The following is a 14082-nucleotide window of genomic DNA, read 5'->3' on the forward strand; positions in this document are numbered from 1 at the left end:
TATTTACCATAACTCAAAGCAAGTTTATATTCTCTGGTATGAAATATATTGGCTACACAAAGACCTGCATGTAAAGGCATGAATCAGTTTTCTTATAACCTATGCATGCTGGGAATAACCTGTGTGTCCCTTAATTTAAAAAGGCTTTTTTGAAGTCATTAATTTTATTTAGCTTGTGTGGGTGTTTTGCTTGCAAGTATACTTACTGTGTACCATGTGCATTGCAGTGCCCATGGAGGCTAGAAGCCCAGGAACTGGATTTACAGATAGGACAGATATTTGAGAGGCATGATGTAGGTGCTGGGAATTAAACCTGGGTCCCCTGGAGGAGCAACCAGCGATCTTAATCACTGAGCCATCTCTTCAGCCCATGTTCTTCAATTCCCGAGTAGATGTACTAAGTTGACATCTCTGTAATAGATACTACTCAGCAGTGGAGAGGAACAAACTAGGGGTTGTGGCATAAAGAAGATAAATCTCATGCCTGTGCTATGTTGTACAGTAGAACTGGAAAGACTCTGCTGTGCCATCCCATATACATCTTGTAGGACAGATGGGCTGGGGGCAGGAGAGCAGGCGAGTTATTTCTAACGTTTGTGGAGAAGGGTTGCTGACAGAACACAAGGGGGTGTGTGAGGCACAATACAGCTTTTCTGTATTGAGAGTGATAGTAGTCACGTGGTTATATAATGTTGTCCAGCCTTGTAGTGTTGGACCCCTAAATGTATGAGTCTTTCTTTTGTGCTTTCTTTCTTCCTTCACTTCAGTTAATAAGAACAGGTTCATCTGGGTGTGGGGTCACATTTCTTGTAATCCCAGCACTAGGGAATCAAAGGCAGGAGGCTCAGTAGTTCAAGGCCAGCCTCAGATCTTTGGGGCATTTGATGTCACTCTGGGCTACATGACAGCCTGTTTCATAAAAATAACCAAAACAACTGAATTAAAAGTAAAGCAACAACAAAAACAAGTAACAGATTCCTTTTTTTCCTCTTCAGAGCATTGCACTCTATATCCTTGGTGATGAGAGTTGTGTTTCTGATGAAGCCTCGCAGTATTTATCCAAAGTAACTTTAAGTAAGTTGTAAAGTTGTGTTTCTGATGAAGCCTCGCAGTATTTATCCAAAGTAACTTTAAGTAAGTTGTAAAGTTGTGTTTCTGATGAAGCCTTGCAGTATTTATCTAAAGTAACCTTAAGTAAGTTGTTACAATGTTTGGGTATCCCAAGTAGAATGTTAAAATGTTCATTAGTGTTTGTCTTAGAGACCCATCTTATTCTTTATAATACTGTTCAGTCTACAACCACAACTGAATTTCAGATTCCAGGTTACTTAAAACCTGACACACCTGGCTGCTATTCTCAGTGTGGCTATATAGGACTATGCTAGTCTAAAGGAAACAGCTGTCTGTTGCAGCTTGCCACAGTACTACTTGATTTTTTTTATTTTGAAGGAGTTTTTGGTTAATGAATTTTTATCTATAGATATCTTCTGTATGTTATTTGCCAGAATGTCTATCAAAATAAAGTGTCCATCTGTTGCCTTTCAGCCCCCCAAAAGTCACAAGCAGAACAGGAAGAAAACAGGTAATTTGTTTGAGATTGTGCTTTCATATTTAAAATTGGTAGCAATGTTAGATGTTTGTGTTTAATGTTTTATTTTATTCTCGGTAGGTTTACTTTCCGGCATTCTGCTTCAGTTTCCAGTCTAGCAGAAAGATTGGTTATCTGGATGACCGATGTAGGTAAGAGCTGCTTTGTCATCTTGGGACTGTGTTGTCATGACTTCCCTGCTCTCCCTGGACTGGGGAAGCATGAGGAGAGAGGCGAGGCTCTGGTTGTCTGTAAAGGCTGAAGATGAGCATCCACAACTTCCTGTAGAAGAGTAGATGGGACATCAGCCTTTTATATCTTGAGGCATTAGAAATCTTTATTTTCATTCCCTGTGGATCGGTTGAGGCAATAACTCTAGCTTTGTAAATTGGTCTCAGATGAAAAACTTTAGTTAATGTACATCTAAATATGAAGCCATTCTGAGACTTACATTTAGATATCAGAAATGGGCACTTTGGCATCATTTAAGGTCAATCGTGTAAGCGCTTCAGAGAGTGCTCTCAAATGCACTGTGATGAGTGAACGCTTAGCTAACAAGAAGGGAGGAAAATTCTTTGTTTCTTGCTCCAAACCTTTTAAACCTTTGCTCCTAGGTTTAAAAATGTAGTAAAATTATTTGTTTTTTTTAAAAAAAAAAACTGGGAAAAACAACAACAACGACAAAAAGCAAAGTTACCCATGCCAGAAGTGGTGGCACATGCCTTAATCACAGCAATCAGGAGCTGAGCTTGAGGCCAGCCTTGCCTACAGAGTGAATTCCAGGCTAACTAGGATTCTGTTCCTTGCTGGGGGAAAAAGTTACTGAAATGAGTATATGACAAAAATTGAGACCTCTCCAAATTTAGTATCTTAAATAGTACTTCAGTGATGTCCAGGTGTTTGTTATTTTACCCAGAGTATGTTCTCATGAAGGTTTTCAGTTCTTTCTGTGTGACTTGTTAGAATATAACAATAGTTGTCTTACAGTGTACATATAGGATGAGTAAATGAAAAATATTAGATGAATTCTGTCCATTATATAAAATTTAGTAAAAGTTATTCCTATATAAGGAAATATTTTTGCTTCAGTAATTGATCAACTTTTATATCATGAATAATGGATAATATTGTGAAGTTTAGAATGTTTCTAGAAAAGAAATAGAATAGAAATTTGAATGGTCTGAGCATTACAAGTATTTTAAATAAAAATATATTGAATATTGTATGAATATATTCATACAAAAGAGTGTGTGAAATGTAAATATAGAGGGTAATAATAAAGTAAATTTGGTTTTTGGTCGCCTGCCTTTAAAACAGAATGTGACCAGTGCAAGTGCAGCTAGTACTTACCTGGCTGCTGCCATTCACCTACCTATATATGACCTTTGCCTTGCTTTTCTTCATTAGTCATCTTTATATTTTTCTTAGGAATGTATATTTGAGTGTTTTGTCTATGTACATACAAGTGCCACGTTCACCTGAGCTGATTCATATAGTTTTAAGTCATTTATTGAAGACAGACAGTGGGACTTGCCTTCCTCCCCTTTCTAGTCACCATAATGAAACAAAGTTCCTACTTGATATTTTTATTCTTATATCTTGGTGCACATGTGCGCAGTGTTCTTTGTGACCAGAGGAGTGGAGATATCTTTTCTTGCCAACTCCTAGGGTAATGGTACCAGTTTAAAGCACTGTTAGTTATGGTGAGAATTACTGCTGTTTCCTGTCCTCGTCCGCTCTTAGTGATGGTGGACTTCAGTGTTTGTTGACCCACTAGTTTGAGGATGATTAGGAAAGTGGCGGATCTAACTGAAAAGCGTCTCTTCCTTTGTTTTCCTCCAAGGTTTCACTTTAAGAGATTTGGAGACTCTTCCCTTTGGGATTGCTCTTCCCATCAGGGATGCAATCTATCACTGTCGGGAGCAGCCTGATTCAGACTGGTCGGAAGCTGTCTGCCTCTTGATTGGACGGCAGGATCTTTCTAAGCAGGCTTGTGAAGGAAACTTACCCAGAGGCAAATCTGTGAGTATCAACACAGCAAATTCAGTTTAGCCTCAGATAACGTCAGAGTGGAACTGCCTTCTTTTCCCTTTGAACCTTTACATTATGGTAACTGTGCTCACAGTTTGCCTTTTGTAAGTCAGATTTAAAATTGAACACGGGAGCTGTGGACTTAGTGACTGCCCTGTGTTGCCTGTACTTTACTCTGCCCAGAGTCAGGACAGGTACAGAGTCAGCAAGCCACTGGCCATGCCTGTTCAGCTACTTGTACCTGTGGAAGCAGCAGTTAACTACACAGGAAAACCGGGAGCCTCTGTACCCTCAATTTGGCTGACTGCAATAATAATTGTGTTCTCATTCATATTTTTTAAGAGATTGGATTCTTGGATTTAGCCTTTTAAATAGGTATAAATATATTTGCACAATCTCTGAGTAACAGGAAGATTGAAGCCTGATGAGGAAGAATATGTTCTCCACTAGGGTTAGTTATTTAGGTGCCTTAAAGACTCTCCTTCTTTACACCCGTTTCAGAGTGGGTTCTAAGAAGCCCAGAAATGAGCAACATTTTTTGTTTGTTTTTGAGATAGGATCTCTCTGTAGACCAGGCAGACAGGCATAAGGCTCACAGAGATCTGTGTGACATCTCTGAGCACACCGTGGGAACCAGGCTTGTTCTGCTAGCCTATGAGCCAGCACATCAGTGTAGGTGTGCTGTAACTGTGGCTCTCCTAACCCAACAGTTGCCTGCCTCGGACTTAAGCTAGAATCAGTTCCCACAGGAGTCTAATCTCAAATTTATGTATAAATCGCAACTTTAGTTAACTTTGTATTTGTCCTGTTTTAAATATAAATACATTCTTGCCAGGCGGTGGTGGCGCACGCCTTTAATCCCAGCACTCGGGAGGCAGAGGCAGGCGGATCTCTGTGAGTTCGAGACCAGCCTGGTCTACAAGAGCTAGTTCCAGGACAGGCTCCAAAACCACAGAGAAACCCTGTCTCGAAAAACCAAAAAAAAAAAAAAAAAAAAAAAAAAAAAAATATATATATATATATATATATATATATATATATATATATATAAAAATCCATTCTTATTTTCTTGACCAAGAAAATCCAGGTGTGGGAGTACATTGCTTGTAATCAGAACTTGGAAGACTGAGCCAGGAGAGTCACCATGAGTTCAAAAGTAGCCTGAAATACATAGTGAGTCCCTGTCCCCAAAACACAACACACAGATGCACACAAAGATCTTTGGCATTTACATTTCTTTTGCTGCTGGGAGCTATTCAGCTCATAAACACTATAAATATTAATCTATAAATTATTTAAACAGCAGCCTAGGCAAGTTTATCTAAATTTTGTTTCTTCAGTTATTTGAGGCTAAACTTCAACTTGATTCCGCTGTTTGGGTTTATGTTCTCTAGCTAAGCTATCCATTAAAATACAGTTATATTGTCTAATGATGACAGACATTCTGAGAAATGTGTCCTTAGGCAATTCCTCCTTAGGCAATTCTGATGTGCAAGCATGGCACTAGGCATAGATCCTATCTTAGGGAAGCACTGTCATGTGTGTGGGCTTTTGGAGGAAGTGCTGTGTAGAGCATGGTTATAGTTTGTTTTTGGTAGTTATTCCATAGGAACCAAAGTGAGTTTTTATCTGGTTATATATTTTTCCCAAGCTAGCTTTGTTTCCTCCACACTAATAAGAAAACTCGAGCATTTTAATTAGGACCTAATCTTTCACTGGAGTGTAGAACTTTGCTTGAGAGTAGAATACTGTAGAAGATTGTGTTGTGGTCAGACTGAAGCACGGGGCTGGGAAGCCCTGCCTGAGAGCACAGGTGAGGTTCGCAGGTAGGTTCCCTTTCTAAAAGGTGTAGAAATGGAAAGTGAAAACCAGTCACAATCCAAGCCTTTTGCTGCTTCCGTCAGCCTTTGCTGGTGTGTCCTTCCAGGTTTTATTCCTCTGCTTCCGTTAATGTTGAAGTGGGCATCAGTCCTGCACTAATAGTGAGTTCCTCATCTTCTGTTTGGAGTAACTGGCTTCCCTAAAGAAAAAAAAATTAGCAAATGGATTGTTTTAGTAGATTCAACTCCCTGATTATAACTCTAAATATAAACTCATTTCTTCAGTTTAATGAAGAATGACTCCAGTGCAGTACTCTGAAGATTTGTAGGAACTACATACTTAGGTAGGCTCAGGGTGATAATGGGATCAGGAGGGTGTGACCAGCTTGGGTGACAGACTGCTCTCCCAGTGCGGAAGAGCTGAGCTTGTATGACAGTGTTGAGTGACTTCAGGAAGCCTGCCAGTTTTGCTTACCTCTAGTTTAGAGTTGTGTTCCATTAACCCGTTTGCCCTCTCAGTCTAGACACACAACTTTCTTTCAAATCACTACAGTAAAGTCTGTTATGCAGGTGCTCTCATCAGATGTGTCTTCAGGAACCGAGGCTGAGGAGGAAGACGATGGCATGAATGACCTAAATCATGAGGTTATGTCATTAATATGGAGTGAAGATCTACGGGTGCAGGATGTGCGAAGACTGCTTCAGAGTGCCCAGCCTGTCCGTGTCAATGTGGTGCAGTACCCGGAACTCAGTGACCATGAGTTCATTGAAGAGAAAGAAAACAGGTAAAATGGTTCATCTCCTGTCCAGTGTTACGCTTGAAACTAGTTTGTTTGTTTGTTTTCCTTTAATATTTTAACTTTTCTTTTTTAAACATTTATTTGTATTTGTGTGGTGTGTATGCACTGCAGTGAGTGTGTGGAGGTCAGAGGAGTTGGTTGGTTCTTTCTACTAGGCTTCAGGAGAATCCAGCTTAGACCATTTGGCTCAGTGGCAAGTGCTTTTTCTCACTAAGCCATCTTACCAGCTTGGTTAGTTTTAAATGTTAACTTGCTATAATCTAGAATTACCTGGGAAGAGAATTTAATTTGAGAAATTACTTAGATCAGGTTGGTCTGTGGGAGACTGTCTTGCTAGGAGGACCAACCTTGACTGGGCAGCACAGTTTCATCGGCTGAGCCCTGGACTGTCTAGGAATGAAGAGAGCTACCTGAGCAAGAGGCAGACCACTGAGCAGCATGGGTGTATTCTCTCTTCTGCTCTTGCTTGTGGCTATGAAATGGATCAGATTCTGCACTGTGACTTCCTTTTCTATAATGAACTGTAACCTGGGGTTTTAAGCCAAATAAACTCTTTCCTATCAAAGATTGCCTTTGGTCAAGGTCGTTTATCACAGCCATAGAAATGAAATTATAATACTTACCGAATTTTTGTTGTTGTTATTTCTTTTTGCATTTAAGATACTTAAAAGCTAAAGCAAAGCAACTTACTTGAAGTTAAAAAATCTACCTTTTATTTATTTTAATTTTACATCCAACTTCAGTAAGCCATATATGTTTTAAAAATATTTTTGGTTTTTGAGGATTATAATTATAGCCTCATTCTCATGAAATATAACAGCATACTTCAGAAAAGGCCAATCTAAGACAATCAGAGAATTTGTCAGCGAAGCATACACTAGACCTGTGTTGTAATACAGGAGGAGATTTTGAGGTACTTGTTTGCTAATTTTTAGTGTGGTTTAAACTCACACCAGTTGTATTGGTTACTTTTTTGTTGCTGTGAAGAACTCTTTGACATAACTTAGAAGCATAGTTTCAGGAGGTGTGAGGCAGGTGCTGTACTGGCTCCATCTGTGGGGACAGGAGTTTTAGGTGACGGACTCAGCTCTCCTTCCGCTTTCCTTTATTCCCGTCCTCCCCTGGCATCAAACTTTCTTAGTTGCTTATCTGGCCTTGATTTCACTCTAGCACAGGCAGAGCTTGTGTTGGGGCTCCTGATTTGAGGAGCTGGAATTACAGGTGTGTGAACCAGCCTAGCTTCTCTTTCTTACACGGTTTCAAGGACAGTCATCACTCATGCTTCACTACAGTCTCCCAAAAATCCCAATTTCTCTCTATTTCCTCACCACATGGACTCATGTTAGGACTTGAAATTGAGGATAGAGCACATAGTTAGGAATGGGGATCTTGTAGTAAGGCTTAACACCATTCCTGCATGAACTTGGATACTTAACCTGTTATTTTTTGAGTTGCCTCAGCTGTAATAGACATGAGTGCCTCATCACTTGTTGGCATCAGGTCAGTTCTTTTACATAACACTTAAAATATTTCATAGTGCATAGAAAAGCTGCTGTAGTCAGCCATTACTAACAGTGTGTTGATTCTTTTTTTCTCTTTAGTCTTTTAGTATAGTGGTTTTCAACTTTCCTAGTGCTGTAATCCTTTAATACAGTTCTTCATCTTGTAGTGACTCCCAACCATAGTTATTTTTGTTGCTACTTCATAACTAGTTTTGCTACTATTATGAATTGTAATGTAAATATTTGATATGCAGCAGGTTGTAGGTGAGCCCTGTGAAAGGGGTTATGACCACAGGTTGAAAACCACTTGTTTTTATTATATCTGAAATCAGAATATATCTTTTGGTCAGTCGATGCTAGTCTAATTGGAGGCCTTTTCTTGGTGCTTGATGGGATTGTTAAGCATCCTGTTAGTGGCGTTATGCATCCAGGGGCTACAGCATTGGTGCTATTGCTTTATTTTATGACTTTTTCAAGTGGAATTGGATTATGTATAAAGCTTTTACTAAAACATTGTGTGGGATCCAGCTTCATGGATTTCAATTTCCTGCATCCCTAGTTATTGTACTGTTACTGTTCCAAGGAATGTTAGGACATTGGAATGTTAGAATCCGCTGCAATGAGCTAGAGAAGCAGTGCATTTATGTAATTAGGGGGAAACCACCTAGTGAATATTTTTGTCTGCAGAATGTCAGCCCTGCGTTAGCCTCTGAAGGGCCTTTCTTTAATCTCAAATGCAATGTTTAAAAACTTTTCTTAAGTAGGAATGCCTACTTCCAAATTTTCTGTTAGTTTTTGTCCCAGGGGCCTATATAGAGTAAATTCAATACAGAAACTAGCATGGGGTGTTAATTTTCCAGTGTGAGCAACAGAAGCCATTTTAACTGAGCATACCTGGTGTGTAGATCTGGTGATGGTTTACTTCCTCTCTTTGTGTACAACACACAGAGGAAGTGGTGTTTTTGAGGCAGTGTTGGTATAAAGAATGAGGAGATCTGTGTGTGCTGATGCAGCTCAGCTGAAAGTAACACTAAGAGGAACCACCCAAATAATGTACTTTCTTTACACCAGGTTAGCATCAGTCAGAGTAGAATGTAGTTAGTTGTATTTTCTACCTCAGGAGATTGGGTCTCATTCAAAGCAAATAAGGCAATGTGTGTCTGCTTCAGCATCCTGAAGATGTAAGAGTTGTGAGAGGAATTGCTGATCCTCCCATGTCTGGAGCGGAGGTGCTTGATGAGGACCTGATTGTGTATCTTAGTCCCTCCTGTTAGAGCCCAACTGTGAACTCTCTTAACAGTGTGTGTGGTTTGTGTTTATTACAGACTGCTCCAGTTGTGTCAGCGAACTATGGCCCTTCCAGTAGGGCGAGGAATGTTTACCTTGTTTTCATATCATCCTGTTCCAACAGAGCCATTGCCTATTCCTAAATTAAATTTGACAGGTATGCTAAATTCTGGACTCATCAACAAAGGACCAAGGTCATACATGGGTGGAGGCTTTTTTTTTTTTTTTGAGACAGGGTTTCTCTGGCTTTGGAGCCTGTCCTGGAATTAGCACTTGTAGACCAAGTTGGTCTCAAACTCACAGAGATCCGCCTGCCTGTTTCCTGAGTGCTGGGTTTAAAGGCATGCGCCACCACTGCCTGCTGACGAGTGGGGTTCTTTTGTATTATTTTTGTTAAAACCAAAGCAGTGCTTCTATGCTCTCATTGATTTTAAGCATTAATAGCACTATAGTGGTTATTGATGCTCATATAGCAAATTGTATTATTTACTTTTCTCTTGGCTATGACAAAATACTATGTCAAGCTATTTAGGGGAAGAGTCACTTTGGGTCATGGTTTATAGGAATATAGTCCATGATTTCAAGGAAAACATGAGGACAGGAACAGCTATGGACTGGAGCTTCCGCAAATTCGAACAATTAGGAAACACACAGTAGGGGCTATAAACCTCAAACCAGCTTTCAGTGGCTCATTTCCTTCAATACTTCCCACACCTCGCCAAATACCACCATCTTCTGGAATAGTGCCACCAGCTGGAAGCCAAAAAGTAGATGAAATATCGCCTATTACTAATTTTGTGTTTTATTGTGATTATTTTAAAAAATAAAAAGTTCAGAGAGTTATTGTTGATAAAAACAAAACAATTTAGGACTGGGTGTAGTGGTTCATACCTTTAATCCCAGCACTTAGGAGGTAGAGTTCCAGACTTGCCGGGTTACACAGTAAGATCCTGTTCATTTTATTTTGTTTTTAAATGTGAAACTTGAATTTTAAATAATCTTTAAGTCTAATTTGTACAATCTTTAGGTTGTCTTGAGACACTCATTCTTCTGTGTGGCTAGAGGATACAAATCAGCCACTGTTCATCTACTCAGAATTTGTTTTCAGTGATGTTTTAGACACCTTTAAAATGGTGTTTTCAAAGCTCTAAGGATTTTGGTAGCTTTGTACAATAATCAGTATTTATTTTGAATGTCTATCATGTTGCCATCTTGGCACAGTGGACAAACATCACATCAATCTCAAAATGTCCATTGATGAATTGAGCTAACATAAACCATTTATAATATAGCTATGGTCAGGTCTGTGTACACAATATGTATCAAAACTCAAAGGAATTAGAAAAATCCAGACTGAACTTATAACATCACAAACATTTAATTTATATCTCTTGTGGACCATCACAGTAGAGAATGTTCCTTTCTAATTCACTAGGTACTTCTCTATAAACAGAGACTTTCTGTTTTGACACATTGTCTTGCTGAGTAGCTCAGGCTAACCTCAAAATTTCTATCCTCCTTCCTTGGCCTCTTAAATGTCAGGATTAGCATTTTAAATGAAATGTTGTATATGTGTGTATGTGTGTATGCATGTGTTGGTGCCTGTGGAGGTGAAAGAACAGTGGTAGATCCCCTGTAGTTGTAGTTACAGGTGGGTGTGTCACCTGATGTGGATGCTGGGAACCAAACTCTAGGTCTTCTTAAAGAACAGGAAGTGGTCCTGACAGTGCAACCATCTCTCCTGCTCCACATTTGGCATTTTTAATATCTAACATGTGTCATATATTTACAGATATCTATGTGCTGAGGCATAGACATATGAATCAGTTAGGACAGATTTCTGAAGGTCCTTGTCTCTTTAAATTTACTTTGTTTTAATATCTAGACAACAGTATAGAAGTGAATGTTTGAAATGAATACCAGTGTCCTCAGTCATCTGTTGGAATTCATTATTCATGCAGTTAAACTGTGATGTGGATCTCCAATAGTTTCATTGTGCCTCCCTGCAGTTGCAAATACTGCAGAACAGTGAGAACCCTGACCAGATAATCAGTTATTTTATTGTGTGTTAGCAAAATGGACTCTGAAATATTTTAAACCGTACGGTTTGTTGGTTGGTTTTGGAGACAGAGTTATGTAACCCCGAACACTGACTGACCTGGAATGTATGTCGACCAGGTTGGGTTCCAATTCACAGAGTTCCACCTGCCTTTGCTCTGGGGTCCTGGGATTATATGACCATGGTAATTACATATTATCATGCCCAGCCGATGTATGTATGCATGTGTGTGTGTGTTTATGTGTGTGTGTGTGTATTTTATGTGTATGTATGTACCTGGGTGTGTGTATATGTACCATGTGTGAGAAGGAGTCAGAAGAGGCATTGGATCTCCAGGGAACAGAGTTACAGAGGGTTTTGGGTGCTGGGAACTGAACCTGGGTCCTCTGCAAGAGAAACAAGTGCTCTTAACAGTAGAGCAAACTCTCCAACCCCCAGTAGGGGTTTTGAATGCAGTAAAGGCAACCTTATTTCAAAGACCTGAGTTAATTTTGTAAATGTTCTTAATTCACTTCTTTCTCTACTTAGGGCGAGCCCCTCCACGAAACACAACTGTAGATCTTAATAGTGGGAACATTGATGTGCCTCCCAATATGACAAGCTGGGCCAGCTTCCATAATGGTGTGGCTGCTGGCCTGAAGATAGCCCCTGCCTCCCAGATAGACTCAGCTTGGATTGTTTACAACAAGCCAAAGCATGCGGAGTTAGCCAATGAGTACGCCGGATTTCTCATGGCCCTTGGTCTGAATGGTCATCTTACCAAGCTGGCTACTCTCAATATCCATGACTACTTAACTAAGGTGAGAACCTGTCATCCTATGTCTGGCATTGTGCAACACATACCTACTGCCCTACCTCCTAATTGTTAACTTGCCCTGTTTCATTCCTGCACCTCTAAGTATGTTCATCTCTTAGCAGGAAGCAGTCTTCCTGAAGTGTAAATCAGTGTGTGACCCTTGCTCAGAACCATTTACTCATCCCCCATTGCTGTCTGCATCTGGGGCCTGTGTGGTCCTGCTCACTTCTGCAGCCATTGCACTGCTTTTCCATTGTTTTTCCTTTGAGTGTCCCACTTTCTGCCACTTTTCTGGCTGATATGTTCAGGTTCTTTAGAGATAGCTAATAATTCTCTAGCTCCTCCTAATACAAAATTATTAGTCTCCTTTAAGTAGTCTCCTATACTCTGTATTTGTAAACCAATTTTAGTTGTGGGTGCCTGTGTTTTAATTTAGCATGTTTCCCCCATTAGAACACTATAAGAGCTTGTACCACATGTGTTTAGTTTGCCACTATACTCAGTGCCTGCCATGTAAAGGTGCTTATTGAAAGCAGCAGGCGTTGTTTTATCTAAAACTCTTTGTGGGGCTGGGGAGATGGCTTAGTTAGTAAAGTCCTTGCCATGCAAATATGAAGACTTGAGTTTGGTTCTCAGCACTCAAATAACAAAGCCAGCTGTGGTGGAGCATTTTGCAGTTCTGGTGCTGGGGAGGTGAAGAAAAGGGCACCTCGGGGTCTTGCTGGCAACCAGCCTACCTGAATGTCAGTCTTAGGTGCCGATGAGAGACTGTGCTTCAAAAACTAAGATGGACAGCTTCCGAGAAACAACATCCAAAGTTAATCTCTGGCTTCTGAAAAATTAATCTCACACACACTATTTTAAGAAAGCCATATTTGTTGTGGTAGTGTCTGAGCTTTATTTTGTTTGCTTTTGTAGGGCCATGAAATGACAAGCATTGGATTGCTGCTTGGTGTTTCTGCTGCAAAACTTGGCACCATGGACATGTCAATTACCCGGCTTCTTAGCATTCACGTTCCTGCTCTCCTACCCCCAACATCCACAGAGCTTGATGTGCCTCACAATGTCCAAGTGGCTGCAGTGGTTGGCATTGGCCTTGTTTATCAGGGCACAGCTCACAGACACACTGCTGAAGTCCTGTTGGCTGAAATAGGTATGCAGTCAATATTGCTTAATCTTTACAGTGTACATTTCCACTCAAACATATACCCATAGAAAATGATAAATTACGAAAATTAAGGAAAACAAAGAGTAGCTTTTATTAGCACAGAATGACCAGATAATTATTTAAAAAAAAAAAAAACTGAACAAGTAATGTAGCCAGGGCTTTTGTTGCTGTGTGGGTGGTAAACCTACATTGGCAAACTCACTGCTGAGCTTGAGGGAACATGTGAGTATGTTGTTCATCTCACACAAGGCAGTGTCTAGCAGTGACCTGCACTTCAGACTAGATTGTTTTGCTTCCTAATAGCACATTGTTTTCTTCTGTTGGATAAAAACACTTGAAAAATAACCAAGTGATTGTCTCTTTCCTGTGCTCACCTCTTACCTTTCAGTTACCTTTTAATCACTGGTGAAATGTAAAGGATTTACATCTTAATGTAAATGCTGTACAGTTTTTACACTTGTATTGTTTAGGGACTAACGATGGAAGCCTCTGTGTTCAGTGCAGGTACAACTTAAAAAGTATTTTTGGTGTGTGGTTGGTTGAGTCCATGGGTGCAGAACCTATAGATAATGAGGCCACTGTATATGCAAGTTTAACTTATAAATTAATGAATTAACAATGGTAAATGATGTTAGAATGTGATGTTAAGTTGGGAGCATCACCCCAGTCCTTGGCATCCATCCCAGCCCCCTGGCCTGGGAGTTGGGTTGGTCTGGACTCCAAATCCCAGCATGCCAGGTCCTGACCCCTCCCAAAGGGTATTTAAATGGGTTCCCAGAGGATGAATACGTGGTCCTGGGTTTTGCGTGTGCTTCCTGGTTTTCTGTCTCCCCTGCCATGCTCTCTGCCACCCGAGAGTGCCGCATTTAATAAAAACATGGGCATTTTAATTTGGTTTAGTTTAACCTGATTGATTGGCTTTTTTTATTTATTTTTTATTTATTTATTTATTTTTTGCAGATAGCTGTCTTAGGATTTTTTTTAATATATGGAGGTTCCACCGAGATTTAGAATAGGATGATTATAATGCC

At 40.0% G+C, this 14082-nt stretch overlaps 1 protein-coding gene across 1 annotated transcript in view; it reads left to right on the plus strand.

The window, feature by feature from the left end:
• Positions 1–14082, plus strand: part of Anapc1 (anaphase promoting complex subunit 1) — a 74660-nt gene that overhangs the window by 30394 nt on the left and 30184 nt on the right. The window contains exons 22-29 of the mRNA XM_041670188.1: positions 996–1074; positions 1546–1582; positions 1670–1740; positions 3432–3610; positions 6010–6224; positions 9067–9185; positions 11616–11887; positions 12802–13036. Of these exons, the coding sequence (XP_041526122.1) occupies positions 996–1074; positions 1546–1582; positions 1670–1740; positions 3432–3610; positions 6010–6224; positions 9067–9185; positions 11616–11887; positions 12802–13036 (1207 nt within the window). The remainder of the gene's footprint in view (positions 1–995; positions 1075–1545; positions 1583–1669; positions 1741–3431; positions 3611–6009; positions 6225–9066; positions 9186–11615; positions 11888–12801; positions 13037–14082) is intronic.

Source organism: Microtus oregoni, unplaced genomic scaffold, assembly GCF_018167655.1.
Source record: "Microtus oregoni isolate MIOR12 unplaced genomic scaffold, Mior012 000020F_ref0000438, whole genome shotgun sequence".
NCBI lineage: Eukaryota > Metazoa > Chordata > Mammalia > Rodentia > Cricetidae > Microtus > Microtus oregoni.